The sequence below is a fragment of the Anomaloglossus baeobatrachus genome, chromosome 8 (assembly GCF_048569485.1).
Source record: "Anomaloglossus baeobatrachus isolate aAnoBae1 chromosome 8, aAnoBae1.hap1, whole genome shotgun sequence".
Lineage (NCBI taxonomy): Eukaryota > Metazoa > Chordata > Amphibia > Anura > Aromobatidae > Anomaloglossus > Anomaloglossus baeobatrachus.
The window spans coordinates 229554353-229570386 of record NC_134360.1 but is presented as its reverse complement, the minus strand read 5'-3'; the positions used below and the strand labels follow the sequence as shown (position 1 = coordinate 229570386).

Genomic DNA, 16034 nt, shown 5'->3' with positions numbered 1-16034 from the left:
GCGCTCTAAGACGCCACGTGCGCACGCCCCCTGCACAATCTCCATAGATTGTGCAGGGGACGCAGGACACATGCAGTTACGCTGCGCTACAAAGCGCAGCGTAACTGCATGAATTACGCACACGTGCGCACATAGCCTTAGGCTGCAGTCACACTTGCGATTAACTCGAAAATCTCGTATTGCACTCGGACCAATGTTAATCAATGATGCAGCTCCCATCTGCTATTTTTTTCTCAGTCCATATCGGACTGAGAAAGAAATCGCAACATGCTGCGTTTTGGTGAGTTTATCGCGCGTGTCTCCCCAATGAAACTCTATGGGTGCGTGGAAAAAAATGGATGTCACACGGACAGCACACACACCATCCTAGTGACATGCGTTTTTCTAAATACATTTATCGCATGTTGCAGAAAACACTGGACATGAGTGAGGTCTTTCTATTCTGTCTCTTCCTAGAAGCTGTGAATCCAACTGCTCTAATTATCAGTCCCTTAGATAACTGTATGATTGTACTCACTCTTCAAAGCATCAACAGATAGTTCAACTCAGCCCAAACGATGACTTGTAGGAAGACAAGGAGAAACGCTGTAGTTTTCTTCTAGAATCTTGTATTAAGTACAAAGTAAAGGCAGGTGACAAGGAATAATCTGTACAGGGTTGTAGACGTCTTCAGCAATGGTTCCTCTCTAGACTAAACTGAAGGAGAAGGGAGGAGCTTTCTATACAGAAGCCAACTAAGGGAGGAACATAGGGACAAACTTCATACAGTCTAATCTACCTAGTAACAATAAAGGAATTTCCTGATAGGAGGAAAAATATGCAATGAAGAAATATAAACAACAGGTTGTTCCCATTCATGGGACACAACACTTTCGATGTCGGTCAATCTCTATCTCTGTCAGTCGGTCTGTCTCTCTCTGTCGGTCTCTCTCTCTCGGTCTCTATTCTCTCTCTCTGTCGGTCTATCCCTCTCCCCCCACTCTCATACTCAACGATCCCTGATCACAAGCGCGGCGCTGCACGGCTGTCACAAGGCTCCGGCGGCTTTTTCTCTTTTGAAAAAGCCGGCGGCTCATTATTCCATCTAGTATTCACTGCTTTCCCAGCCCACCGGCGCCTATGTTGGTTGCAGTCAGACACACCCCCACGTTGAGAGACAGCTGTCTCACTGTAACCAATCACAGCTGCCGGTGGGTGGGTTTATATCGTGCAGTAAATTAAATAAATAATTTAAAAAAAAACGGCGTGCGGTCCCCCCCAATTTTCATACCAGCCAGGGTAAAGCCATACGGCTGGAGGCTGGTATTGTCAGGATGGGAAGCACCACGTTATGGGGAGCCCTCCCCCCTAAAAATATCAGCTAGCAGCCGCCCAGAATTGCCGCATACATTAGATGCGACAGTCTCAGGACTCTACCCGGCTCATCCCGAATTGCCCTGTTACGGTGGCAATCAGGGTAATAATGAGTTAATGGTAGCAGCCCATAGCTGCCATTAAGTCCTAGGTTAATCATAGCAGGCATCTCCCCGAGATACCTTCCATGATTAACCTATAAGTTAAAGAAAATAAAGACATACACCCGAAAAAATTCTTTCTTTGAAATAAATGACAAAACAAACCACCCTCTTTCACCACTTTATTCAAATCCCCAAATACCCCTCCAGGTCCGACGTAATCCACAGAGGTCCCACGACGCTTTTAGCTCTGCTACATCAGAAGCTGACAGAAAGCAGTCACAGACCTTGACAGCTCTCTGTGAGCTCCCCGCAGCAACTGAATTGAGTCGCGCTATCAGTTATGACATCACTCAGATTACCCGCGGCCACATAACTCAGCGGGAGGACTTCAGCTGTGGCCGCGGGTAACCTCAGTGATGGCACCGCTGATAACGCAGATCACTCAAGTCACTCAGGGGATTTGCGGTCACCGGTGAGACCTTCACCAGTGACCGAAAATCAGGCCATGACACACAGGCAGAGCCGCGGGATTACTATGAAGTCAGGTGAAGTTCATCCGACTTCATTCTGATCGTGCGGCTCTGTCTGTGTCTGCTGTCAGCACTCAGCAGCCATGTAGCAGAGCTGAATGACAGATGACATAGCTGCTGAGAATAAAAACGGATCACATACGCATCAAACATGGATTGCACACGGACTACAATCAAGCGAAAAATCACAGAATCGCATTGCTGTTGCATTGCACACTGATCAACACTCGGACAGAGCTCATGCTACTTTCTAGCATGAGACTCGGACTGATTTTACACTCGCAAGTGTGATTCCAGCCTTAGGCCTCTTCTCCACTAGCGTTTTTTTCCTGCAAATTCCCTCGCATTGAGAAACGGATTGCAATCTTGCAAATGGTTTCCTATGAGGCTGTCTCCATTTCCCTGTTTTTCTCAGACGATACACGGGCTCTCCTTGAAATCGCAGCATGCTGCAATTTGATGCGATTCTCAGCTCTCTCACCCCCATGCAAGTCAGAATCCGGGTGGCATGCGCATGTCACACGGATCCTGACACTTGCATACCGCGTCAGACTGGTCCCGGAGAAATCTCCTGTAAAACCAGTCCTGGCCGTGGTTACATGCACTGAACCCCGGAGCTGTCACCTGAGCTCCGGAGTGCAGCCTGAACAGTGAGCGCCGAGTGATGGATTCCCCGGCGATTGCTGTTCAGGTCAGCACAGCTGCAAACAGATCAGGCAGATCGCTGGAGCTCAGGTTACAGCTCTGGAGCTGAGTGCAGGTAACCCCGGCCAGGACTGGTTTTACAGGAGATTTCTCCCTTAACCAGCCCTACACTGCTTACCTAAAAACTCACATAGCACTCGCATGACGCTCACATGTCATATGGATGCTATGTGAGGAAAAAAACACACACTGTACGCATATCACACGCAGATCAAACGAAGGATACTCGACTCACATTTTGAGCTGAGTATCGCTGTTATTTAAAAAACGCTAGTGGAGAAGAGGCCTTAGGTTCTTTTGAAGGTGAAACCGTGTAGAGTCATAAAAAAACGGGTAAAAGGAGACAGCCTCATAGGAAATCATTACACAGATTGCAATCCGTTTTTTCAAGTGATGGGATTTGGAGAAAAAAAACGCCAGTGGAGAAGAGGCCTTAGATTGATCCTCTGGGGGGGGGGGGAAGCTGCAGCTTCTCAGAGAGACCTGGACATTTATCACTTACTGGACTATATTCGTGTTTATGGACTATTTTACCCTCCGTTTGGTGGATTATGTTATGCACTGTCTGATTTTCTTGTAATAAATGTTCTTTGGATTGGTCATCCATCTTTCGCTCTGTTGATTGTGTGATATGGGAGAAGGACCCCGTCACAGTGCAGCTTTACTCGAATCCCCCTATTTATAATAGTGATGTCTGGGAAATACAATACAAACACTTTTTTGCTCTTGTATCCCTCGTATCTTTATGTTCCGAACCCCTAGGCTTTGTGCGCACAGTGCGTTTTTGCGCATTTTCCGGGTGCGTTTTTGGGCTCCAAACTGCATGACTTTGCTTCCCCAGCAAAGTCTATGAGTTTTAATTTTTGCTGTCCGCACACAACTTTTTTTTTAAGCTGCGTTTTTGAGCTTAAAAAAATATGGACATGTCAATTCTTTCCTGCGTTTTTCTGCGTTTCCCCCCCATGCAATGCATTGGAAAAACGCAGAGAAACGCAGAGATCAAAAATGCAGCAAAACACGATAAAAATGATGCGTTTTTTGCAAGTTTTTACTGCGGGTACGTTTTTATGCGTTTGTGCGTTTTTAGCGGCCAAAAACGCGCCATAAAAAAACGCAGCATCAAAAAAACGCAGCGTGCGCACATAGCCTTACTCCTATTGTATAACTTGTAGAATTATGTGTTTCTCTGTCTATTGATTGCACCTATCCCCTCTGATTTGTGAAGTGGCACAGAATATAATGAATGGTGCTGTATATATAAAATAATAGATTGTAAACTTGCGGTCAGGACCCTCACTCCTCTTGGTATGCTTTATTGTGTGTTTGCTCTGTAATGTCCTATCTTTTTGTACAAGTGCCCTCTGAATTTGCTGCAGAACATGTCAGCGCTATAGAAAAAAAAATATTATTAAAAAAAGAACTATTATTTTGCTGACATGATGATCAGACATACATTTCTGCCGATGTAAACATTACATATGTATGTAGGACACTATACAGCAGTGTTCATCAAGGCCGAAAAATGTTTAAAAATAAAGCGTATCTCTATATTATTGACTGTATATTGTTGTTCAGAGTAATGCAGTCGTCTGCGCTATTCCTAAAAAACGGTATTAAGTAAAAGAAATGTGATGTGAACAAAGCCTCGCCGTGATTTCATGCCTGCGCCCTCCTATCCAATAAATAATGATCGATCCAGTTTACTGCCTAATAAACTGCCCAGATTACTTACAATAAGCCTTTCATGGCCTCTGAAAAATAATTTAGCTGAGAATTTGCTGGTAATTGTGATTACTTTCAATCTTCATTGATTCTTCACTGCTTTAAATAGCTACGAAAGCGTAACTCTCGCCGTCTTTAGCAGTCAGACGGAGCTCATACTTCATTAAAGACAAATTATCATCATTTAAGATTCTTTTTATTGTTTTCTTTTGTTATATGGCTTTTACTTTTTTTTATTATGGGTGTGAAATATAACAACATGTTCCAGTTTCACAATGGCCACTAGAGCACACGCAGTATGTTGTTTCTTGCATCTCGCTTTTCAGCTTTACTGTGTAGACTGAGTCACATCATTATCATTGATGGCAGAGCTAGCACAAACATCTTATCAACATTACAGGGTCCAGAATTTAATGACAGCTTTATTATTCTTCTAGATGCCCAAAAACAAGATTAGCGATGAGCGAGTACTGCCGTACTCAGGGTCTACTCAAGTACCAAGCATAATGGAAGTCAATGGGAAACTCAAGCATTTTTCCACAAGAGCTTCCATAAAAATGCTTGAGTTTCCTATTGACTTCCATTATACTTGGCACCCGTCCGAACATCCAACCTGATTGTTTTGAATACTGAGCACCCAAGCATGGTAGTGCCCGCTCATCACTATTTATAAGTACAGAGCACCTGAGCATGGCAGTGCCCACTCATCACTAGATACTAGTACAGAGCACCTGAGCATGGCAGTGCCCACTCATCACTAGTTACCAGTACTGAGCACCCGAGCATGGTAGTGCCCGGTCATCACTATTTATAAGTACAGAGCACCTGAGCATGGCAGTGCCCACTCATCACTAGATACTAGTACTGAGCACCTGAGCATGGTAGTGCTCACTCATCACTAGTTACCAGTACTGAGCACCCGAGCATGGTAGTGCCCGGTCATCACTAGTTATGAGTACCGAGCACCCGAGCATGGTAGTGCCCACTCATCACTAGTTACGAGTACCAAGCCCCCGAACATGGTAGTGCCCGCTCATCACTAGTTACGAGTAATGAGCACCGGAGCATGGTAGTGCTCGCTCCTCACTAATTACGAGTACCGAGCATGGTAGTGCCCGCTCATCACTAGTTACAAGTACTGAGTATCCGAGCATGGTAGTGCCCGCTCATCACTAGTTACGAGTACTGAGCACTCGAACATGGTAGTGCCCGCTCATCACTAGTTACCAGTACTGAGCACCGGAGCATGGTAGTGCCCGCTCATCACTAGTTACGAGCACCTGAACATGGTAGTGCTCGCTCATCACTAGTTACAAGTACTGAGTATCCGAGCATGGCAGTCCCCTCTCATCACTAGTTACGAGTACTGAGCACCCGAGCATGGCAGTCCCCTCTCATCACTAGTTACGAGTACTGAGCACCCGAGCATGGTAGTGTCTGCTCATCACTAGTTACCAGTACAGAGCACCTGAGCATGGTAGTGCCCGCTCATCACTAGCTACGAGTACCGAGCACCCGAGCATGGTAGCGCTCACTCATCACTAGTTACGTGTACCGAGCACCTGAGCATGGTAGTGCCCACTCATCACTAGTCAGGATACACATCCATTGTACACATAAACTCATCACTAGTTATAAGTACTGAGTATCCGAGCATGGTAGTGCCCGCTCATCACTAGTTACGAGTACTGAGCACCCGAACATGGTAGTGCCCGCTCATCACTAGTTACGAGCACCTGAGCATGGTAGTGCCCGCTCATCACTAGTTACGAGTACTGAGCACCGGAGCATGGTAGTGCCCGCTCATCACTAGTTATGAGCACCTGAGCATGGTAGTGCTCGCTCATCACTAGTTACAAGTACTGAGTATCCGAGCATGGTAGTGCCCGCTCATCACTAGTTACGAGTACTGAGCACCCGAGCATGGTAGTGCCCGCTCATCACTAGTTACCAGTACAGAGCACCCGAGCATGGTAGTGCCCACTCATCACTAGTTACGAGTCCTGAGCACTCCATCATGGTAGTGCCCGCTCATCACTAGTTACGGGTACCGAGCACCCGAGCATGGTAGTGCCCACTCATCACTAGTCAGGATACACATCCATTGTACGCATAAGTTAGTGTATTTCCAATACATCTGCCTCCAGGAAAGTTTAATATAACAAAAAGCTGTGGCATTTAAATAAAAAATATGATGTTCTTCCATCAACTTCTAATCAATTCAAAACAATTAAAGTTTCTCCTTTACTGTAAATACTCCTAAGTAATGTCTTGCCCCCTCCACCACCCATGGTATCAGCAATGCTCCGTTCTGTTCTGTAGAGCATGTGTTGTGCTATATTATAATTACACGGTAGATATGAGCCTCAGAGCACTTCATTTTCTAGGTCTGAGTATATATTGATCTGTGTATCATACTGTGCCATGACATTTTTTTCAGTTTTTCTGGATAACAGCTGTGACAATGAATTTCCATGTCTGTCCCGGCTGCCTGCTGTATTATGACAGCAAGGGTAATCTAACATTTAATATAAAAGACTGAACTTTAGTGCCTGATTGTTCCCCTTATAAAGTGCCACAAATATCCTGATTTATATTCCCTAGATGGTTCTAGAACAGAATATCTATGCTCGGTGGTCTCAGTCCTATGGTCGGGGGATGGCTGGTTGAGCTCGGTCTGGTCGGCTCTTCGGATTTTCTGAGTTGGTGACAACCTGAACCTGAACATTTTATCTACCTACTGGGAGCGCGGCCACTCAATATTCTTGATCTTTAGTTGTTATTTAGAGTAGCGGCATAAAATATTGTATACATACAATGACAATTTCGTTAATAGTTTTTGTTTTGTTCACCTTTTTTGGGAACATTATGGCTACGTGTGCACGTTGCTTTCTGCCGTGACAAATATTCTGCAGCGTTTTGTCACCGTGTTTCAAAACGCAGCCAAAACGCTGCATATTGGATGCATTGTGAATGCAGAATTCATGCGTTCTGGATGCTTGCTCTGCCATAGACAGAGTGGGAAAAGCATCCAAAACGCACAAAAGAAGTGGCATGTTGTTTTTTAGAACGCATCGATTTTGAAACGCAACGTGCGCATGGAATTTGCTAAATTCTCATAGACTTTGCTGGGGACGCAGAACGCATGCATTTATGCTGCAGTTTAAAACACTGCATAAACGCATGAAAAAATGCAACCTGCGCACATAGCCTATTGGTTACAAGAGGTTGGTGGAATATTTCTCACAGCTGTGTTTTGCAACAATTGTATCTAGTCTAAACATTCAGCCGGATTGAAGAGTGATCATCTATTTTACCTGCATTGATAAATTGTAGCAAAAACTATCAAGACCGGAGAGAAATGTGCAACTGGGGAAAGTTGTCATGTTGCATTTGGATTCATTTATTTTTTGCAGTTAGCAAATTTGCTATTTATTTTCCCATAGAAAAACTGTGAGATGATGAGGAAAGTCGCAATGCAATTAATCCCATGTCTCACAGGGACACTCTATTCCTGGGAATCCCTATTCTATTGGAGTTCTTCAGGTGAGCATGAGTGATTACCAAAAAATAAGAGAAAAGTGTAAGGCCCCTTTCACACGTCAGTGATTCTGGTACGTTTGTGCTTTTTTTTAAACATACCAGAATCACTGACATACGCAGACCCATTATAATAAATGGGTCTGCTCACACGTCAGTGATTTGTCACTGCACGTGTCTCCGTGCGGCGTACCCGCGTGTGTGTGATTGCCGCACGGAGACATATCCATTTTTTTCTGGCATCACTGATGTTCCACGGACCACGCAGTGGTGTGATCCGTGAAACACGTGCCAGAAAAAAACGTGCATTTAAAATAATAAACATTTTAACTCACCCGGCGTCCAGCGATGTCCTCTGCAGCCCGTCCTCCCTGCTGCTTCTAAGCCGGCTGATTACTGTCGTGCATATTCATTATGCGCGACACAGCCGACCCGGAAGCAGCTGCTGCGGGGGTCACCGCCGGCCGGATGCTGCACCGCGGGAGCGATCAGCACCAAGGACAGCGGGAGCGGGCACAGGTGGGTTGATTTCTAAGTGCAATCACGGGCCACGGATAACGGAGCCCGGATTGCACTTAGACAACCCACGTGTGCCGTGATTCACGGTACACGCAGGGACATGTGCGTGTTTTACACGCCAATGAAAAACGTCACTGTTTTTCACTGACGTGTGAAACGGGCCTAAGGCTGTGTCCGCACTTTGCTTTTTACCTGCTTTTTCGCTGCTTTTTCAACTGCAGCGTTTAATGTCAAAATGGATGTGTTCTGCTTTTCAAGCAAAGTCTATGGGAATTTGGGTTTCTTGTGCCCACTATGCTGTTCAAAAAGGTGCCTTTTTGTGGCAGAAATTTGGGCAAAAACTCTGCTTTTTAGGCTAAGGCTATAGATATATTCGCAGGTACGGCCGCATGTTTCCCGCAGTTGCCCGCCGGCAGCCGCAGCTATTTTTAGCTGCGAGTTTCCAGCGGAATAGCTGCGGGAAACATGCGGAGATTCACGCGATTTACCTGCGGACATCCCGGCCTCTATCTCCATAGCGGAGGGCCGGGATCTCCGCAAGTAAATCCGCATGAATAATTGACATGCAGTTAGGTGCGGCTGAGGGATCTCCGCAGGAGATTCCGCAGCCGCACTTTCCGCAGCGTGGACACAGACACTCCCCATGTCCCATAGGGTAACATGGGGAGTGCCTGTACATGCTAGAACCTGCGGATTTATCTGGAAAATCCAGAAAAATCCGCAGGTTTTCTGCGGCAAAATCCGCGGGTACAGAGTCCCGTGGGCACATAGCCTAAGAACGCACTTTGCGTTCTCCTACTTGCAGTTCTAAATGCACATTTTGGGCTTAATTGATTTGACCAAAGTTGCCTTTTTGAGAACTTTAGCGCTGAAAACACATGCATATTTACCGCGTTTTAGATGCATTTTCAGCGCTTTTTCCATGCTTTTCCACCTGCGTTTTGACAGATGCGTTTTGAACATCAAGACACTGCTAAATAAAGTTTAAACAGTCAAACAGAATGAAAAGAAGAGAAAAAAAAGGATGAAATCTATATTAATGGGAAAAATAATGAAAATAGATATATTTCATAAAATTATATCGGTAATATACATTTTATCGCTAAAATAGCAATAAATGCATATTTTTCTTAATTTTAATTGTCGGATTATGTGTGTGTGTAAAGGGAGATATCAAATCATTATTTTGATGTCCAAAACGCATGTTTTCTGCACATAAAAAGCAGGTAAAATGCAGGAATTTGAAGGATTCTTGGTTTTTGCCATTTCTCATAGACTTCAATGTTAGCAAAACGCACCCAAAATGGCAAAAACAATTGACATGTTGCTTCTTTGAATGCATGGTTTTTGCCACAAAATATGCAAATTAAACGCAGCGTTTAGAAACGCAAAGTGCGGTCTGAAAATCACCATTTTCCATTGACTGCTGGAAAATCAAAACGCAGGCCTTTTGGCATGAAAAAGGCGCTTCTCAAAACGGACCTAAAAAGCAGCTGAAACGCAGGTGGAAACGCAAAGTGCGGACATAGCCTAAAAGAAGCAACATGTCAATTGTTTTTGCCATTTGCGTTTTGAACTGAAAAGCAGAGTTTTTGCCCAAATTTCTGCCACAAAAAGGCAGCATTTTGAACAGCATAGTGCGGACAAGAAACCCAAATTCCCATAGACTATGCTTGAAAAGCAGAACACATCCATTTTGGCATTAAAACGCTGCAGTTGAAAAAGCAGTTTTAGGCTAGGGACCCACTTTGCGTTTTTACCTGCGTTTTTGGTGCTTTTTAGGTCCGTTTTGAGAAGCACCTTTTTCATGCCAAAAGGCGTGCGTTTTGATTTTACAGAAAGTCTATGGAAAATGTGGATTTCTAGACCGCACTTTGCGTTTTAAAACGCTGCGTTTAATTTGCATATTTTGTGGCAAAAACCATGCGTTCAAAGAAGCAACATGTCAATTGTTTTTGCCATTTTGGGTGCGTTTTGCTAACATTGCAGTCAATGACAAATGGCAAAAACCAAGATTCCAGCAAATTCCTTCATTTTACCTGCTTTTCCAGTGCAGAAAACATGCGTTTTGGACTTCAAAATAATGATTTCATATGTCCCTTTACACACACACATAGTCCGACAATTAAAAATAAGAATTTTAATAAATTATTGCAATTTTTCCATTAAATATCATATTACCACTATAATTTCATTAAATTAACCTATTTTAATTATTTTTCACAAAAATATAGATTTGTTTCTTTTTTTCCAATTTTTTCATTGAATTTGACTATTTAAACTTTATTTAGCAGTGTCATGATGTTCAAAACGCATCTATCAAAACGCAGGTGGAAAAGCAGGTAAAAAGCGCTGAAAACGCATCTAAAACGCGATAAATAATCATGCGTTTTCTGCGCTAAATTTCTGAAAAAGGCAACTTTGGTCAAATCAATTAAGCCCAAAACGTGCGTTCTAAACTGCAAGTAGGAGAACGCAACGTGGGGCCCTAGCCTAAGAAAAGCGGGAAAGTCTATGAACCGTCTTGACTTGAGTCAGGGCAGCGCTTGGCTGAACACTTCTGTTTAGCGATCAGTTGAGTTCTCGGCATCCTGGCCTCTGCCAATATAAAATTCTGAAATGTCTCTATGACTTCTGAAAAATTTTCCATGTGCACAGATTAGATGCAGAACTTTTCTGCACCAAAAATACACCCTTTTGCAGAAAAACGCACCAATAAAACGCATGTGTTTTTTGGTGCTTTTTTGTAACATGCATTTTTTTTGTGTGAAATCATTCCCTGGAAGGGTTGAATAGCATGCGCCAACAATTGCCATGCTGCTTCTTTTTTCTGCACCCAAAACTGCAAGGAAAAAATAAGCAACGTGCGCACAGCACTTCAGAATTCCCATAGACTTTGCTGGGATAAGGAGACACACGCAGATTTGGGCAACAAACTGCACCAAATCTGCATAAAAAAACGTGTCTGCGGTCACATGATGAACTTTTGGTGAGTTTTTGATGTTGCAAAATTTTTGCACCCGTTATATAAATTAGGTAACTTGCATTTTTTCATTGCTTTTTTGTATGCAGATTTTTCAAGCATTTTATCATATTTTTGATATTGTCTTTTTTGCCTTCTCTCTGTATGTCAAGTTTTAAACAATACAGCTTTGTTTTCGATACTTCCTGTGTTTGGCGTTGACAAAACTTTATTTATATGTGCTGATTACATGCATTTTTGATATGTCTCCACAGCAGAAAAGCGCTAAAAACACGTGCAGTTTTTACCTGCGTTTTATTCTGCATCTAGGGCAATTCTGTAGGGAAAATCTGCACATAAAACTCAGCTTCAGAGAAATGTACATGTTGCAGATTTGAGACACAATGCAGATCAGTTTACTCTGAGTAATAAAGAAGCGCCATGGGCAGGAGATTTCTATAAATCCATCCATTTTGCTGGGACTGTAAAACGCTATGTATTTGCAGCGTCAAAAACTCACCAAACACTGACTGTGGGCACAAAGCCTCAAAGTGCAGTTACATGTCTATCTGGAACCTGGTTAGGTAACAGTGAATTATCAGTATGTCATTATGGAGGTAGCTTTTACACAATGGATTCTTCCAACGCGCTGCCGCCTGCGGCTCTCATTAGGGATGTAGCGCAGCGAGCAGCAGGCCCTAGTACAGCCACAATGCTGCACCGTCATAATCTTTCTTGGGAAAAAAACAAAGGATAATTTTGAATTTTCTTTTAAAAGTGACACTCATAACTGAGGAGCGATTATGTGCTGCACATGGGGGATATATTGTATACTGTATTCTGCGTGTGCTGAGGATCATGTAACATATCACTCAGTGGTTGGGACTCTTTACCTTTACTGCTTTGGATCTCGGTGTAGTTTAGAGAACACTTTCTGAAGTACTGTATGGATCACTAACAAATGAGGAAGATTGGTCCTGCACCACTGCGTGTTACCTGCGGTATCGCATGTGCCGGGAGGCAAGCCGTGATCTGTCCAAATCCAGCGCGGTTTGCCCATCACAAAGCAAGATCCATGAAGCGGCAAGGTTAGAAGAAGAGACTGCACTTCTCCGCTGTGCTGGAAATCTTTTTTATTCAATAATGTGCAGCATAAAAGGCTGTTTCGCCTATTGATTAGGCTTCCACGGGTCCACTTGGTGGACCCGTGGAAGCCTAATCAATAGGCGAAACGTCCGTCGTCCTCTTCTAGGAGCTGACGTACAGGTTACCTCCAGCCTTTTATCCTGCACGTTATTGAATAAAAAGATTTCCAGCACAGCGGAGAAGTGCGGTCTCTTCTTCTCACCTTGCCACTGTACGGATCACTCTTAGCAGAACTGATCCATTCGGCTACGTTCCAATGATGAGTTTTTGATATTGCAGAATTTCTGCACCTGTTACATAAATTATGTTACTTGCAGCTTTTCATTGTGGTTTTTTTAACATGCGTTTTTGACGTTGCGTTTTTTTTGTCTATTTTTTATTTGTCATCCTTAAGGCTATGTGCCCTCGGATTTTGCCATGGAAAACCCGCGGATTTATCTGGATTTTACAGATAAATCCGCAGGTTTATGAAAGTACAGACACTCCCCATATTATCCTATGGAATTTGTGTAGTGCTGTGTCCATGCTGCGGTATGTGCAGCTGCGGAATATGCTGCGGATTTCCTGCAGACGCAAGTAACTGCCTGTCAATTATTCCTGCGGAAATATCTGCGGAATTCCCGCTCCTCCACTATGGAGATACAGGGTGGGAATTCCGCAGGTATTTCCGCACTTGTCCCGCAGATTTACCGCAACAAAAATGCTCGAATCCCGCAGCAATGGATAACTGCGGATTCTGGGGAGCAGCTGCGGAAAACTGTGGACATACCTGTGGCAAAGTCCGCGGGTACGTTGTCCCGTGGGCACATAGCCTTAAAATAAAGCTGCTTTGTTTTTTAAGCTTCCTAGTATGTAGCTTTGATTAAAACTTTATGGATCTTCCTGGGTGTAGATTACATGGGTTTTTGATTTGTTTCTGCCGTGCAATTTTTACCTGCGGATTTTCCGCATCTAATGCAAGTCTATAGGGAAAATCTGCACAGAAAACTCAGTGTACCTGCAAGAGAAACTGGCATGCTGCAGATTTTAAAAAACGCACTGCAGGGAAGTTTACGCAGCGTAAAAAAAAGCAAAGTGGGCAGGAGATTTCTATATATCCCATCTACTTTGCTGGAACTATAATTTTTTATTTATAACCTATCCGACTCCTCCTGACTTCATAAATATTGGGTTGTTGGGGGTCTGATACCTGACACCTCCACAGATCAGCGGTCCTGATCAGTTGTGGATCTGCAATACCCAACAGCGGCCACTATACAGCTGACAGAGCTGTGCGGCTGAACATGCGGCTGCTGTCGGCATTGGGGTCTCAGATATCAGACCCTCACTCATTTAATATGATAAGATCTGATTTTGCAGACCTATCCTATGGACAGCTCAGCAATGGAAAAGTTTTTTGGAGAGACCCCGCATCACCAAGTAGGTGCTCAGGAGAAAATTAGAATAAAAAAGAAAAAGAACTCCGGCACTCATAGAACCCCAATAAGAAAATAGATATTTTTATATTCTTTATTCAGTGAAATAGGTGTAAAACAGTCCGTAAACAGTTTTTGACGTTTCGGCCTCAGGCCTTTATATGGAAATGGAAAAGTATGGAGCAACCCTTTAAGATCAGAAGTAAACAAGGTGTTTGCACGGATTCCAGGTGTGGTTATCATTTGAAGCCATAATATGTAAGAAGTTTTGATTGGTGGGGATTCAGGTCCTGAGACCCCCATTGATCTCTTAAACCAAGGGTTGGAATTACTGAGATGATTACTGTGCTTTTTTGACCCCTTCATTTTAGTAATATGAAGTGATCTCAGACTCACGCTCCTTTATGAAATGTCAAATGTTATACGATGGGATTTGGGGCTGTGCATTATATTGAGGGGACTCTAACGATGCAACTAATAAACTAATGTATCGAGTCCTAAAGACTGGCACTGTGCACGCCTCCAAACAAATTCGGCACATCTTTCTATTGCACAACTGCAACAAATCTATACTAGTCAGGGACTGGAGTGGTCTTAATTTTTTGACACTTTTGTGTAGTAAATTGTTATGAATTTGCCCCATCCCATACTGGCTCACAAAGTTTCCAGGAAAGTTGCTTTTTTTTTTTTTTGCTTTCCAGAATTCCAAAAGTTGCAAAACTTTTGGGCAACTATGAGTTTCACTATTTCAGCTTCACTTCAGAATTTTGACAAAAATTGTTTAATAAGTCAGTGCCTACATTCCTCTATACATAAAGGTGGTGACTGATTCATTGTAAGACCACGGAATTTAACTATGTTACTGGGTTATACAGAAGACGTTGCCCAAATAATGGGTGCAATAGAGGAGTTTGGAGCCATTTTCGATTTTTTTCTATCAATCTTCATGTCCTTAAAGGGAATTTGTCACCAGATTTTTCCCTATTAAGTCAAAAATATCCCCTTCTGCAGCTCCTGGGCTGCTTTCTATGAAGGTGCACCTTGTTGCTGGCCCCCCTTTCAGACCTCCAAAACAACTTTATAAAATATTACCTTTTCGCATGCAAATTAGTTTGGTTGTCCAGATGGGTGGGCTCTATTTCACCTTCTGTCCCCCCTCCTGCCGCTGTTTGCCGTCCCCCAGTCTTGATTTGCATGGATGACGACGGCCCCGTCATCCTCCACGCTGCTGGCAAAGTCTCGTGCAGGCGCAGTTAGCAGAGGGCACTATCGCGGGCCTAATCTCGAGCCTGCACAAATACATGATGAAAGGGATAGTTTCTGCTCAGGCCCGCGATAGTGGCCTCTCTGCTAACTGCGCCTGCGCGAAACTTCGGCAACTATGTGCACCTTCATAGAATGCAGCCCAGGAGCTGCAGAAGGCGATATTTTTGGTTTAATAGGGAAAAATCTGGTGACAGGTTCCCTTTAATAGCGCCCCCTTCTATGACTTCGCTTCCTGCATTGCCGCTATCGGCTGAAGCTCTGACTGTTCCCAGTAGGCACTTGATACTGGTAATATTGGCAGTGTCAGCTCCTATTTTAAGGTCTTATTGCCATTTTATAGAGCAGAGAGCTGCTGTGAGGGCATGCTGGCACTTATAGTTCCGCTACCTTCAGAAAACCACAGATAAAGGATGACTGGCTGAATACATGAAATGTTGCTTTGTGACTTATCCCATTCCCTGTGCTCCTTCCCTTGCACTAACTTTACATGTGTTTCCTTTTCAGCAATTGTTCAGTTGTCAGGCTCTGCGGAAGCTTAGCATGCCTGACAACGATCTCTCCAATCTGCCAGCAACCATTGCCAGCTTAGTGAATCTGAAAGAGTTGGATATCAGTAAAAATGGTACGTTCCCCCTTGTCATTTATGTGACGGACTGTCAGTGTGCGTCCTGTCAATGTGTCAGACCAGCTTACTATTTTTTGAAGATAACATTCATCTGTCATCTCCATATTCCAGGCGACATGAAATCTCCTATAAGTGCACAACAAATGC

General features: G+C 43.7%; 1 protein-coding gene across 10 annotated transcripts in view; it reads left to right on the top strand.

Annotated features, from left to right (window-relative positions):
* Positions 1-16034, top strand: part of LRRC7 (leucine rich repeat containing 7) — a 368695-nt gene that overhangs the window by 235226 nt on the left and 117435 nt on the right. For all 10 annotated transcript variants that reach the window (XM_075320319.1, XM_075320326.1, XM_075320325.1 and 7 more), the window contains one exon: positions 15767-15884. In XM_075320319.1, coding sequence (XP_075176434.1) covers positions 15767-15884 — 118 coding nt within the window. The remainder of the gene's footprint in view (positions 1-15766; positions 15885-16034) is intronic.